The sequence below is a fragment of the Pinus tabuliformis genome, chromosome 3_1, assembly GCF_031772625.1.
Source record: "Pinus tabuliformis cultivar Carrire ecotype Pingquan chromosome 3_1, CPIR1, whole genome shotgun sequence".
Lineage (NCBI taxonomy): Eukaryota > Viridiplantae > Streptophyta > Pinopsida > Pinales > Pinaceae > Pinus > Pinus tabuliformis.
The window spans coordinates 830329938-830345938 of NC_142301.1; the positions used below are offsets into that span (position 1 = coordinate 830329938).

A 16001-nucleotide genomic window follows, 5' to 3' on the forward strand; every position below is an offset into this window, starting at 1 on the left:
GAGTCATTATCATTTATGAAAACCCATTTGGGCATGTTATATATTGTAAAGAATATTTATTTGACTCAAAATAGAGCTAAAAGACCCTCCAAGACCTCGTCATAGTGCAAATATCAAGTCCGCCTTCACAAGTGAACAAGTCGCCCTAAAAGAAGCAATTCGACCTAGTAGGAGACCTATATATAAGAGAGGCTTCGACCTCACTTGGAGAACTACCTCTCACTCACACAAGTTCGATCAAGGAAGAGGAAAAAGTGTGAGGAAGAGAAGGACAAGAAAAAGAAAAGAAGAGCAAAAATTTTGGACTAGTTTTGGGCTATCACTCTTGACACGTGCGAAGAAATCAGGGCACCTATTGTAGCAGCAAAGACCAAGTTGCAGAAGTCAAGTTAGGGCATCAAGAAGTACACTTTGCAAGCCAAGTTCTCTAGGAGAGAGAATCAACTCAAGCGAAGAGGAAACGAGGAAGAAACTACCATAATTTCCACATGTGCCAAGGCTAGGGTTTCTGCAAAAGAATCTACTAGAAGTCGAAATTGCAGAAGAATCTTCTAGGAGGTCGAAGTTGCAGAAGATTTTGCTGGGAGGTTGAAGTTGTAGAAGAATTTGATTGAAGTCGAAATTGCAAAAGTTGCTGAGGAATTGCTGGAAGGAAAGCTCGTCAAGAGGAAATATTTGACTTGGTCTTGGAGGGTCTTGGTCAAGGGTCATAGGTCTTGGAATTCATCAATTGAAGTTCTATAAGAAGAGAAGAATTCTTGTGGGTTTTCCTCTCAAGTGGAGAGGTTTTGGCCCTGGCTGATCGCCTACATCTTGTGTCCTCTTGTCTTATTGTTCTTTATGGTTTGGTAGCTATTTGATGAAAAGAACACTAAATATAATCAAGTGAAAGAAGAAGCTAATTAAGTTAAGTAAAAGCACATCACAAGCAGTTAAGTAAAAGCACATCACAAGCAATTATCAAAGTAAAAGAAATCATCTATCTTATTGCTCCTAGATTTCTCAACACTACGATGAGTTAATATTGCTACAATATTCGATGAACTCTTTGACTTGTGAAAATTCTATCACTGCAACATTTGATTTACTTTGCCTACTTAAATTTCCAATAAGTTATTTATGAAATTCCTTCAATAAACATTAAAATAAATTATATTGCAGATATCACACCACAATACAGAAACAAACACATGCACAAGAATCAACACATCAACACAGATATTTTTGGACAACATTCCCCAGAAAAACCCAATGTGGGAAAACCAGTACAGCAAGGGAGGATTTTATTATTCAACAATTCTTTAGTACAACAAGGTGCCAAACTGGCTTACCCAACAAAAAGAAAAATTCTCCAGCACTTCTCCCAGCCCCAGCATCAGCCTTGCTGACCTCTGCGTAGCTCCCAAACACTCTGTGTCAGCCTTGGGCCTCTCTACGTCACCCACACAGGCCTTTTAGGGACTGCGCAGTCTACTATTGCCTCTACGTCTACCTCTCCTGCCTCTCCGCTGGTCTTCTGGTGTTGATCCCGATTCTTTGTTCTGTACTTGTTGCCTCCTGCTACTTTCCAGACCACTAGTTCGAATTTCGAATTTCTCCCTCAGTGTGTTCTCCAACTGATCCTCAAAATCCTCTTCTTATACTTTTCTCGTTGGTTCATCAACGGCCAAGATTAAATCTCTAATCAACGGCTAATATTAGATTTGGCTTGATCCATGTCTTTTGGACCATTATAATCCAGTTTTATATTAAAACCCATTAATATTTTATTTTTCCTAAGTTTAGATTTAGGGACACTATTACAAATATTAATTATTTTAATATCTCCCAAATTGGTTAGAATCTGCCCAAACCCTTTCTGGGTCTTGAAGATCTCATGTGCTTTAGCTTCTCCACCAATTTTCATGGCTAGAGCACATCCGATGCTACCACAAATCAACACTTGTTTCCCCTTGAATTTTAAGGATAAAGGTTTCCTAAACAGGAGGGCATTATAAGTCGAATAATAATAACACCTGCTATGAGAAAAGTAGCAAGTCACATTTAATTCTCAACAAGGGGATGCTAGAAGACAATAAGCCTTAGACTTAAGACTTGTTTTTCAAAGTGCAAACTTAGACTTGTTTCTCACTTATCTGTTCCTAAGAAGAAAAGGCAGAAAGCACGTATTATCCCAACAAGATATGACTATACCGTTACTTAGAAAATAGGTAACTTACAATACATCTACTACATGTGGATTACTGAACTAACCAGAAAAAGTAACCTTCCAGCCAATTTGATCCTCACTAAGTTCAACATTTTCATGACATACATCCTTCCAATAACTAACAACTTACAAAAACAACAAGATTAAAAATAAGACAATGGGGAGATAGACCTGTTGTTTGAGGTTCTTCCCATTCAACTCCTTCATCTTCTTCCTCTTCGCGTTTGGATTTCATTCCAACACGACGCTCTGAGGGCTTCTCTTCTTGAGCAGCAGCAGCTGCAGCTGCTTCTGCTGCTTCGTTCTGATGCTTAATGATTGCAGCATAGTAAGCTTTTAGATACTCCTCCTGCAATGCAATTAATAAAAAATTTACAATATAGCTCAACCAGATTAGCAGGCCCAACTGACTGATAAGGATCTATACATGTAATAATGCATAGTATTTACTATTTACAAGTCACAAGTTGATATAATAAGCAACAACAAGTGTGTACGTTTCACATAATCACCAATGTCATTATCATTATCCCCATTGCATACCTGTAAATTTTGCTGAATTGTTCCTTTATCATCTTCTGTGGGCTTCTTCTCTACAGCAGGACCCGTAAAAGATGATAAATTGTCTGGTTTTAACTCTTGTTTAACCTCACCACGCTGCTCATTAGTAAGATTCATTCCTTGTCTGATCATCCAAGGAGGCAAGACTTTTAAAGATGCAACATCCTCTTTGGAATCCTCTGCTTTCACTTCCATACCAGAGAGAGCCACTTCCACCTGCAAATCAAAAAGATATCCAACTAAGGATAATTTCCTGCAAACAAAGGCCCTTTGGCAATAGAAGTCTCAAATATGGTGTTACTTGAAATGTTTACACAACTGTCCTCTAAGATCTATTAACTACAAGTCCTCTAAAGTTCATTCATTTTCCTTTAGATAACTACAAAATTCGACAATACAATCACTGGATCACAATCATTGCCTAAAATCAATTCTTGCATCCTATATAAAAAATATAATATGAGATGAATGTGTATCAAGTTTTTTATCAAATACCATATAATATATTTTTAAAATAAGAGAATATGTTCTATGACTCATCAAATTAAAGTGTGACAAAAAAAACATTTGAATGTTCCTCTAGATAATACTCTCATTATGCAAATATGTTCCCTTACATAAGTACCTTGTTTTGAAAGCAAATTATAGTAGTAAAAAAAAAGAGATCCATAAGAATATTAGACTAAGAAAATAAATTAGAGCTGCAACAATCTGTAACTTATTGACAAAGAAAACAGTACTAAGGCAACGTCCTACAGATTTGTACATAGAACACGAATAGGACAGAGAAATGATTAGAAGTACCAAAGAAAAAAAATCTCCAATGGTTGGGAAGTGTATTCTTTAATAGATTTAAAGCAGAAAAATCAATGCAGCTGTCATAGTCCAAGGTGAAGATAAACAGTCATTTACATAAAAGCATAATTTAACAATGGGTAAACCGCACCTCCTAGAATTTCCTGCATATCACAGGAATAAGGCGAAGAAACAAGTGAAATTACCCAAAAATAAAAATAAAAAAGTAAAGACAAAACCTTCTCAATGGGTAAGACATGTATTATCTACAGGACCTTTGAATATAAATACTTATAAACAAGAAAATCATCCCATCTGTCATATACCAAGGTGAAGAGAAACCAAGTTGTCAGGGTAGTAGCACAAAACCAGAGACAGCATTTCATTTAAGAATAGAGAAGCCGAGGGGCATTCTTTTAAATAGTCTTTCATTCATATAATAATATCCAATAGAACAAGTAATAAAAACAACTGCAACATAAATAAAGGCAGGACAGAATCAAGTATCCAAGTGAATCTCTCAGGAGCACCAAATAACATAATTATATGCTAAGTTCAAAACTTCAAACCTTTGTCTCACCCAGGAAAGGCATTGGAGTTCCACCAAACCCTTGCCCTTGAGAAGATTTTGAAGATTCATTTGTATTGGTTTCCCCACCAACAGCACGCCCAGCAGCAATTGCCCTAGCCTCCCATTGGAGGAGACTTCCAAATTCAGGGACAGCTAAATCTTTTACTCTTGTTAACTGCTCCATTAATGGCTTAAGCTGTACCTGCATTTTTAATATTCCAATTTGTGCATGGAAGGAAATCATCTTATCAGCTTTCAGATCTTCCATCAAATAAATTGTTTAGTTTTATTACTATAAATGAATCGAATTAGCAAAGGCAAAAAGCTCTAAACAAGACTGGAAACCTGCCTAGATGTTATTGCTAAAAATTAACAGTAAACATTTAACAAATGGTATCCATCTTTTTCAGATCTCACCAAAAGCTTCTCATGTGTTAGCAATCAAGCACCTAACAAGAACCAGATATTTCTTATACAGTTTAATGGTCCCCATTCAACAAATAACTCACGAAATGTTAACAATGAATCCTCCATTACAGCTGTCATATTGCTGAATCAGACATGTTTGGAGGCTAAATACCAGCTGAAAAAATATACATCAAACTAAGAGTACATGATGTGTGCCTTCCGTTAGGGTCCTATAATAATAGGATTCATAATTTTGAATTGGCTATGGTTAGTCTTGTTGTACATACTTTGCTTTCTGCAAAACGTCTTCCATATTAAAAATTAAAAAATGTAAAGAAGGTATGTCCTAAAAGAATAATCAAAGGACAAAGATAGAGAAAAAGATCAAAAAAGTGAAAAATATGAACCCAAAAATAAATAAAACAGATCATGAAAATGTGCAAATTCAAATGCCACTACTTTTTACTTTACTATGCAAAATAAGGTTGTGTAGCTTGTCAGAAATGCCACAATCCATGATGGTCAAAAAGCTTAATCTTGACGCATTCATGCTTTAAATTTCATGTTGATAGATAGAGAATAAAGATCTACCCAAAGTGTTTAACCTTGGCAGATCAGTAGTTAGGTAGAAAATAAAAATGAGTTCATCAGTTTAATTTGAGTCATTGAAAGTTATAAAGTTAGAATTAGATAGTTTGCTTGTCAAAAGAAAAGAAAATAAAGGGTGAGCCAGTGTTGCACACATCGCGATAAAATCGCGATTAAATCGTAAAATCGCGATTTTTTTAAATTGCCGATTCAAAGCGCGATTTTTATCCAAAAAATCGCCTCTTTTTTTTATAGCGATTTTTATCGAAAAAATCGCGATTTTTTCGATAAAATCGCGATTTTTTCGCATTAAATCGCGAGGGGCGCGGGCAGCAAGGTTTTATATGGAAAAAATGAAATTTTTTTTATTCATTCAGTAGTCCGCCGCGGAGGAGAAGGAGAAGAAGTGAGGGAGAGGGTTGCCGTCCGTTGTGGGAGCGAATCGAAGCGATTTTAGGAGGAATCCAAGCCAAGATCGCCAATTTGTCCATAAACCAGGTATGTAGATTAATTTTTTTTTGTTTTGGTTCTATAAAAACTTTGTTTTTCATTGTTTTTAAAGAATTTTTGGAAATTTTTCATTGATTTGGGATGGGTTATTTGTTATGACTATGAGAACCAATTTTTGATTTTTATTTTCTCATTTTCTTTAAACATTGTTTATTTTTTTTTATTTTTCATTGTTTTTTGGCATTTGGTTGGGTAACTTGGGTTTAGAAATTGGGATTTTGGAAATAATTAGCTTGTAATTTTGCAAATGCTAAATTGTAATTTGTATTTACTATTATCATTTATGTAATCCTAAATTCCTATTTCCTAATCCTTATTTTTCCATAGGTTTGCAAATTCAAAATTCAAAAACAAACATGCCAAGGAAATTGGATCCTTTCTGGGAATATGGTGACCCTAAAACTCCGAATGATAGACAAAACTTGTATTGCAAGTTGTGTGGAAAGGAAATATTCGGGGGGGTGTACAGGTTGAAGTTCCACCTTGCACAAATCCCTGGACGTGATGTGGTGCCCTGTCTAAAGACAAATGCTGAAATTATCCAAAAAGCCATGAGAGCATTGGGAGAATTAGAGCACACTAGAGACGCCAAAGAAGAACTCAAAAGGCAACTAAAAAGGTCAGTTGAAGGAAGTGGGCCAAGTGGCACAGGTTCTACTGCAGCGTCAGTCAATCCGATAGCTGCATCATCATATTTTGTTCCTCGAACCACACCTGGTTCACAACCAACTATTGGTTCAATGCTAAAAAGAACTGAAAAAGAAAAAGCTGACAAGTTGATGACAAAATTTCTCCTCTGGAGTGATATTCCTTTCAGCATTATAAGGAATAATCCATTTTTCCAACCTACTCTTGATGCTGTTGCCAGTGTTGGCCCGGGGTACAAACTCCCTTCTCTTCATGATTTCAGAGGCCGGCTTCTTCAAGATGAAAAGCGTGACTGCACCCAAAGATTGGAGGATTTTAGGGCATCATGGGCACAAACAGGATGCACTGTTATGTCAGATGGTTGGACTGACCAAAAGGGGAGAACCCTTATAAACTTCTTGGTTAGTTGTCCCTTGGGGACTATGTTTATCAAATCTGTTGATGCAACTCATCAAATCAAAGATGCAAAAAATTTATGTGATTTGCTGGATGTGTTTATTTTGGAGGTGGGTGCAGAAAATGTTGTCCAAGTCATAACGGACAATGCTGCAAATTATGTTGCTGCTGGTAGAATGCTTATGGACAGGCATCCTACTTTATTTTGGACACCTTGTGCTGCCCATTGTATTGATTTGATGTTAGAGGACATTGGGAAAATTCCCTTTGTCAAAGAGGTTGTTGACTCATCAAAAAGCATCACAAAATTTATTTACAATCACACATCTGTGCTTAGCTTGATGAGAAAATGCACCAACAACAAAGAGTTGGTGCGCCCCGCCATTACACGGTTTGCGACGAGTTTCATATCTCTTCAATCCCTCTTGAATTCTATGTGGGATTTGAAGAGAATGTTTCTTTCAGAGGAGTGGCGTGCTTCGACAATGAGCCGCAAACCAGAAGGAGAGGCCGTCTGCAGACTAGTTTCATACCAGGAGGACTTCTGGGCGGGAGTGCAGGAGGTGTGCGCTGTTACAGAACCTTTGGTAAAGGTTCTTCGGTTGGTTGATGGTGAGAAGCCCGCAATGGGCTATTTGTATGAAGCCATGGATAGGGCCAAAGAAGCCATTCGGTCCTACTATGATGACAAGGGAGATGATGGGTTCCAGAGACAACTCCTTCTATGGAACGTCATTGATGAGCGATGGAACAACACACTCCATCGTCCCATTCATGCTGCTGGCCTTTTCCTGAACCCTGCATTTTCTTATGCATGTGGGTTTAATTTTGATGTTGAGGTCGTGGAAGGATTATTAACCTGTGTCCAGAAGATGGTGAGAACTTCAGAAGAACGTATGGAGGTCTCTAGACAAATTGAGCAATATAAGTTGTCAGCTGGCACATTTGGCTTTGAGATGGCTGTCATTGATAGGACGGTTAAAATGCCAGGTATTTTTTAGTTTGTAGTATGTACTTTGTAACTTTGTTTCAAATTTCATTGTTTCTTCAAATTCCATTTTTTTCTTATGTTTATTTAAAATTTTCTTTGTAATTTTGTTGTAGACGCATGGTGGAAGATGTATGGTGGCAGAGTACCCCTTTTGCAAAATCTTGCCGTGCGGATCCTCAGCCAAACATGCAGCTCCTCGGGATGTGAGCGCAATTGGAGTGTATTTGAAAAAATACACAACAAGAAGCGCAATAGGTTAACACTTAAACATTTAAAATGTTGCAAATTTCCAAATAAATTTTTGAATTCATTAAAGTTTTAAACAATATTTTTTTTATAATATTAATTATTAATTTATTATTTCATGAACTTTGTACAGGTTGGAGTCCCATAGACTTAATGACATGGTCTATGTCTACTACAATCTTCGATTGTGGGTGAAACAACTAGAGAAGACACCTGATACGGAAGCCATCTCATTGGATGGGATTGACACCACTGTTGAATGGAGGGTTGAGACCGAGAGGCCTCTCATGGATCCCACTGAGGATTGGTTAGAGCAGGATGAGGGGGAGGAGGAGGGGGAGGAGGAGGAGGAGGAGGAGCAGGAGCAGGAGCAGGAGCAGGAGCAGGAGGAGGAGGAGTTGGAGGAGCAGGAGGAGGAGGTGACACCGCCTACCCGGGCTACCCGGGCTACCACTACCACCAGTAGAGGACGTGGTCTCCGTCCACCTCAGCCTCCTGTAGCTGCTACTACTAGTTCTTCAGCGTCTAGAGCACGTCAGACTCCACTGCCATTTCCACCACCACAGGCACCAGCTTCTACATCTAGAGGGAAAGAGAAAGTTGTGCCATTTTCTCGCAAGAGGGGCAGAGGAAATCAATAGGATTAGACTTTCATTTTATTGTATATGACATTATGACATGATGAGATACATTATCATATTTTTTGTTGATATTTTGAGGCTGAGTTGGACTTGGGACTCAGGACTTACTATTCAGGACATGATTCAATGTTATGTGTGATTTTAGCGCTAGAAATGATATTGAACATCTTATATATTAGTTTTTTTATCATATTTATGTGTCAATGTATTTATTTTATGTTGTAGATGGTTTAGATATTAAAAAAATTGAAAAAAAATGAATATTTTTGTGCCAAACGATTTTTTCCCGCTTTTTTCCGATTTTTTCCCGATTTTAACGATTTTTTCCGCTTTTTTCCCGGCGCCGATTAAATCCCGATCGCGATGTGTGCAACATTGGGGTGAGCAAGCTCAAATGCCCCCAATAAAGTGAAAAAAAAAAAATGTTAGGATAAATAAAGGGTAGGTAGAAGAAAGGTTGCAAATGTACAAAGTTGTTGAGTCAAAAACACATTTATCATGCCTAATCCTATGTTTCATGTGCAGGAGCATGTATGAGAAAGAAAATATGTTCACAACCTGGTTTAACTAATTTCCCTTCATTTTACTATGCTCCCACATGCTTATTTGCTAATTTCCCCATTATCCCTTTATCATTTATAAATCCCCTTTTCCCCTCATTTTGACCCTTACCCCTTGGTTTCACACATTTCCCTAGTAATTACCCTTCAAAAATCATTTCCCTACCCACAACCCCCTTTTCCTAATGTGAAACCCATTCCCCATTGCAAATATTAACTTCCCCCCTTATTAATTTCCTTATTTCCCTTCAAAAACCCGAAAAACCCCTTTATCCTAAGTTTTTATCCCTTGCATTATTTAATTAACTCCCTGCTTCATATTTCCCGACAAACCCTTTTAACCCACCAACCCTCGGTGTAGTTAAAAAACCCCGCCACATAACCCCTGGTCCCACTTTATTAAACCCGCTGCTTATATTTAATCCCTACCTTATTTACTAATTAATTACAATTATTTGTAATTAAACCCTGGGCCCCGCAAATCCCTTTCCCAATTCCCTCTGTGCATCTTAACCACGCGACAACCATCCGATCTCCTACCCCCAGATCTGATGGTGCGCATCCATATCGCGTGGGTTCACTATCCGACCGATAGCAGCCCGAGAGCACACGAGATTTGCGGTTTTGCCTGGGCACTGTTCTGCTACGTGGCGGCCCCATGCTAGATCACGTGCTCGCGAAAAATACCGCCTGCCCTCCAAAAGCGATGCGATGGCCCAAAAAGCCACCTCCCCACCCAAACCAAAAACCACCCACTGTTCATTTATAGTTTTCGTGCCAAAATGTGACCGTTACCCGTTGAAATGCCAGAAAGGCCCCAATTTACTCTTTTTGCTTGTTTTCACTGTAACTGTTGCTCAAGCCATTCTGCGACACCCTGAATCTCTGCGACCAAATTGACCACCATCTCTTGCCTGAAGAAGCTCTGGACACCTAATTCAAGCAATCGAGTGACAGTTCAAGCTATTGTACCCTCTGCATTCACCATTGAACTCAATTTGCAAGCCAGACCGCCAAATTCCAGGTATTCTTGAGAAAAACCAGAACGACCCTCTCAATTTGAAAACATACAGTCCAATTGAAATCTTAATTAATAAACTTGCCTAAATTGAAGAGAAATTTACTTGTATACCCCAAACCCTTCTTTTACAGACTGTAACTACCAACCCACTGTTCCAGGGCTTCCAAACCTCACTTCTACAACCACTACAAGCCTAATTCATATCCATAAACTCAGTCATGGCTTCCCAGACCTCTGTGGACGTGAGAACTCTGTCAACCCTCACCTAGACATCGACCACCTTGCATTAGCAAACAGAGATTTCCAAATAAAGGACATAGCTTCCGCTGCCTATTTTCGAAAGCTCCACTGTTGGAGTAAGGACAAGTTCCTAAACCAGAACAATGACATTCACCTTTGGGAGTCTAATTTTCCCAAATATTTGTTCCCAGAAGTACACCCATTCCTTGACATCATCCACTTCTATCATCCCTGTTACATTCCTAGCCAAAGGGCTATTATCACCCCTAACCAGCAGTTGTTATTTACCATCACTGCAGAGTCTATTAACCAAATGTTGCAGGTCCAACCAAGCCCTAATGAGACCCCACTATCTATTGGAGACTTGCTGGACCTATATGTCAAGTTAGACCTGGCCAAAATAGCACAAATATTCTAGACTTTCATCATAGAAGACCACCATACTCCCATAAATAGTCCCCCTTATGCTACCACCATTTTTTCAGAAAGAGGCAGACAGATTATTACTATGCTCTCTTGCATCCTAGGATATACCTCAGATGAGCATGTGGATGAAGTTTTCATAGCCTTTCTTTCCATCTTTAGCCCAGGCAAGCCTCCTGTTGTTATTTACAACTATGCTCAAATCATTGCAAACAGGATGCATGAACAGTTCACCAGACTACCAAATGAGAGAGTCTTCAAGTACTCCTCTGTGTTATTTCATATGTTTTTATATTATCAATCAAATAAATTCCCTGTCAGCATCCAGAAGTTGGATACCAAGGGAAATCAAAGATCAATTATTTATTGGACACCCTTGATCCAAAAATACTCCACTGCATTCACCTATAAGGACTTCATCGATTCATTTGTCCATCCAGTCATGAACATGCTGACAAGTAGCCCTCAACCAAGAAATCAAAAGGGTGTTATAGTTGGCCAAAAAAAGCAAGGTGGGAGACTGGTCTCTATACCAAAACCACACAGAGATTAAAATTTATGGATGCCAACTTGCCCCTTACAAACTACCCAAATACCTCCCTATGAGGATATTTGCACTAGAATATTTTAGGTAGATCATCAATTCTGATGAAGTCAACTTCCTAGCAACTAGGAAGAAAACCAAACTTAAAATGAAAAATCAATTGGGCCCCTTCAATTGTAATAACAGAGAAGTTGGACTAGAGGCAGATAAGATTCTGCAACAAATGAAATTCAGGACAACTTTATGATGCAGTATGACCCTCATGGGTCATAAATAAGTTGAGAATCAAGGTCAAATTGGGACCTTTCACCCACCATCCTAGACCGAATATTGAGAGGTTTGCCAACCAATCAGAATGGTTGGAAAACACATTAATTGACATGGATAGCACAGTAGTGGATGTAGAAAATAAATTGGTTGATGCAGAGAAACAAATTGATGAAAGTTATTTCCTGCAGGTTCCAAAACTAGGGGAACCCATGAATATTCCTCCTGTTTTACAGACCCCAGCAAATGAGGAGAGAAACAGGGAGGAGGGTTCCAGTTCTGCTATGGAAACCACAGATGAGCATTTTGAGCTCAGGAAAAGGCCCAAGTTGAATCCTGTAACTAAACAGGAAGAAACCATTGAATCAGTGGAAATCACTGACACTGATACAATGGTGGAAAGAAGCAAAGGCACAACTGCTTCAGGAGAAACACAATAACCATCAACATCTAACACTCAACTGATTGAGAGACAGCTCAGTGTTGAGGTTTCTTCTTTTACCAGGCCAGCAGATAAGGAAAAAGATATCAAGGACAGGTACAAGGAGATCAAGTTGAGAAATGAGAAGTTGAAGGCTGAAACATATGCCCAATACTTCAAGCACACACCAACTAATCAGAGCAGGTTGATGTCAACTTTTGACATCAAAGCAGGAAAAATGCAGGTGTCCTTCATGCAGCCTACTGTTCAACAGCGAAAAACACCAGTTGACTACAGAAAAAACCGACTTCGAGGTGTTGGCCAGGGATGTTCATCCCATTGACTAGATTGAATTCCACAAGCAGGTTGGAGAGATGATCTACTCCACCTTGACAGGGGAGGCGGCTACAGAATTCATTAGATAACATTACAGCCCAATATAAATTGGAAAAGGCCTCCTCACAGGCCAAGGACAACAAGATCAAGTCATTGGAGGACTTGGTAATTGAGTTGGGACATGATCCCAATGACATCAAAACTGCTGAGAAGTTGATCAAGAAGAAGAATGAGGACATTACAGCTCTTAAAAAAAATTAAAACTTCCTCATTCAGAGCACCCATAGACAAAAGAGGTCCTGGAGAGCCAAACACATCAGGAAGAGATGATGGACCTGGTTTTACAATTGAATGATCAATTGAAGGAAATGGAAAAGGAGTTAGATAGCTTGATACAGGTAAAACAAGCTAGTCTGGAGACTGCCCCTACCACTGTTATCCCAACAGTTACTACTGCAGTACCTTCCACTTTGGCAGCATCATTAGCTCCTACTACTCCAATGGCTACAACACTGCCAGCTTCTATAGCATCTACATCAACAACAGGGTCAATAGGTGATGAGGCTAGCAAATTGGTCAAGGCAATGGAAGACATGTCCATTCAGACCACAGAAATGAACAAGCTCAAGGAAAAGATGACCAGTCTAGAGACTGACTATAAGCTTGCACGGGTTATGCACAAAGAAGTGCAGAAAGCAACCAAGATGAATGAAAGAATAAAAAACTTGGAGAAGGAATTGACTTTAAAAGAACCCCTTGGATGGGCTAAGGAACAATTATCGGCCAATATCATTGACTCTGTCAATGATATTTGGCCATCCATTGAAGTAATTTTTGAACATATTGACTTAGTGAAGCAAGCAACGGAATCCATACAAGGAGTAAAAGAAGAATTGAGAGACATGCCAGAGGAAGCTGCAAGGATCATTCACTTCCTCAACTCCAAAAATAAGTATGAATTGCAGGAATTAGAGATATCTGACAGAACAAGTACAATATTGGAAGTAAAAAGTGTCTTCACCAAGAGGAATTTAATGTTAAACCTTGAAGATAAGTCCCAAACCATGCAATTGGCTATAGACAGATTCATGGTTAAGTTTGAAGTTTTGAGGCAAAAGGGTTTGCCCAATCCCTTGGTAATAAACGACAAGTTAATGCCACAAGAGGACTACAATATAAAAATCAGAGAAGTGGCCAGAGATCAGGTAAATACTTCAACTATGAAGGGGATGTCTACTGGCAAGGTCCTATACCAAACTTTTGAGAATTTGTTTTACCTCCAGCATGAGGTAAAACACCTTTTTGTGAATAAGCCTACTTTTACCAAGTACACGGAGGCAGATGAGATTTACAGGAAGATGATAAATATCCAATTACCAGATGTTGAAACATGGGAGAAATTAAATGACTTACTGTAGAAATACACAGTCAAAATGTAAAAATGTACAATAAGATTGAAAATCACAGTAAAAGGATAATGACAGGCCAGCCAAATGAAAGTGTATCAGTTGAAAGGTCAGAGTGAATAGAACATCCAGCGTGAAGACCAAACAACAAAGCAGAGATTAAAAGGCAAAATATCAAAGATTAAAGACAACATAGCCTAATAAACAGGGATAGCAAACAACAGTTCAATATCTATCTCTATCTTCTTGCATGAAGATATTTCTTTCTCCTAGATTAATTCCCAAGACAGTTTGGGATATTTTGTAAATTATTTTTGTATAAATACTTCATAATTCGAAGTATTGAGGGTGGATTGCTATACATTTGTAGAGTTATTTTGATCATAAACCTAAGGGTTATTGTACCAATTTTTCAAGTCAGCAGACTGGACCAAGTAATAAAGAGATTGCATTATAGGATTCATGTGTTGAGCTATTACAATGAAGTATTTTCTTTGTCAAATTTGTTATTTTCTTATGTTTTTCACAAACTTGAATGTTATCTAAAGTTGAATGAATTAACTGGAAATTTATCTCAGAATTTGTTTAAGTACACTCTGTTTTGAACAGTTGATCATTTCTATGTTTTCCTCTAATATCCGGATTTGAGAATCCTTAATTGCTCTCCCATCCCAGTTGACCTCTTTCACTTTCTTCATAATCCGGCCTAAGGAACCCTTAATTGCTCCTTGGATCCAATTCAAAACCACTTCACCATCTTGCCCTGTAGAAACTATTTTTAGAACTTGATCCAATCTTATTTGTCTGATATTTGACCCCATAGCCCAATGGTAAAAGACACCCATCTTTTCATCTAAGTAAGTGATCCCACCACCAAATCCAAATCAAAACCCAAGTGCAATCATAACTAACCTAAAATCAAATAACTAAACAAAGTTAAATCATAAAGAAAGAGCCCTCTCTGAAAATTAGGAAGGCTAGATCCTAATCTCCAAAGTAGGTTTGTGGTTACCTCTAATCATTTCTTTCTAATCAACCCCTGAGAAATATTGGAGTGATAACACCTTCAATAGAAGAGCGGGTAAAAAACAGAGATCCTCATAAACGAGATTTGTATAGTGCTGAACTCATTACCCATTACTACATTACTCAAATTTCCAAGCATGGACTCATTACTACATTTCCTGCAAGGTTTTTTCTTATTTTGTGTTGTTATTTCTGATTGAAATTGTTTCCTTAGGTAACAGGAAATAACATAATTTGTTAAAATTAGAGATCCTTAGAAACAAGAATTGTAAAGTGGTAAACACATCACTCATTACTACATTACTCAAATTTCCAAGCATGGACTCATTACTGCATTTTCTGCAAGGTTTTTTCTTATTCTATGGTGTTATTTCTGATTGAAATTACTTCCTTAGGTAAGAGGAAATAACATAATCTATAATGTTGTCTATAATATGCAACGATGATATAAGAACAATCCATGACCACCATGGTCCATAATTAAGAGTACAGGCCAACGGCCATGAGCAAGAGCACAAAACCCAGAGAAGTCTCTTTAAACTCAAATTTGGCTTCCAAGTATCTGAGTTCCGAAGTGTCCAGAAAAGACAAGAAGCTAAATATTTCTCATTCTGGAAGAAAGTGAGTCAGACTTGACTGCTTAATTAGTAATTGCAAATATGGAAAAAAACTAGCAAGAGTGAGGAACAAGATTCAAATTTTCCAATCCATAAAATCAAGAGAAAGAATCGAGGGAAGGCTGATCATGCTGGTATTGGAAAAAGTAATTGAATCCATCTCAGTAAAAAATAGGTTGGCATTCTTATGTGGCATATGAATGAATATGGCCAAACCATCAATGATGGCTTGCCAGGTCGGTGAAAGTGGAGTGATTTTAAAGGCCCTGCCAGGGTTCAAGACTCTCCAAAGACACATTTGGCTTGTGCTCATGCTTGTTATATGCCTGTGGTCGTAAAAAGGATGGGAACCAAGTGCAAGTAATATGCAAATTTGGCAAAATATACAAACACCCCGCACCCCCCACCCGCAAACTCCCCGAGGGCCTCTCAACTGAAGGATTCTGAATTGAATGCTGTAAGATGGCTACTTGCATTGGTTTTCTCCCAGACTGGGGATGGGAAAACTTTCTGCATCAGCATAAGAGGAAATACCACAAAAGAAAACATGGCCAAATCAAGGTCACACCTCTTATG

General features: G+C 38.3%; 2 protein-coding genes across 3 annotated transcripts in view; one reads left to right on the forward strand and one right to left on the reverse strand.

The window, feature by feature from the left end:
• Positions 1-16001, reverse strand: part of LOC149190057 (uncharacterized) — a 174900-nt gene that overhangs the window by 48014 nt on the left and 110885 nt on the right. For both annotated transcript variants that reach the window (XM_089412009.1, XM_089412010.1), the window contains exons 8-10: positions 4135-4338; positions 2753-2986; positions 2381-2558 (exon numbers count right to left, since the gene is read on the reverse strand). In XM_089412009.1, coding sequence (XP_089268135.1) covers positions 2381-2558; positions 2753-2986; positions 4135-4338 — 616 coding nt within the window. The remainder of the gene's footprint in view (positions 1-2380; positions 2559-2752; positions 2987-4134; positions 4339-16001) is intronic.
• LOC149190058 (uncharacterized) lies at positions 5815-8153 on the forward strand. Its single transcript, XM_089413345.1, has 2 exons — positions 5815-7932; positions 8057-8153. Exon 1 carries the CDS (start codon positions 5999-6001, stop codon positions 7685-7687), a length of 1689 nt encoding a protein of 562 aa, XP_089269471.1. The 5' UTR covers positions 5815-5998; the 3' UTR covers positions 7688-7932; positions 8057-8153.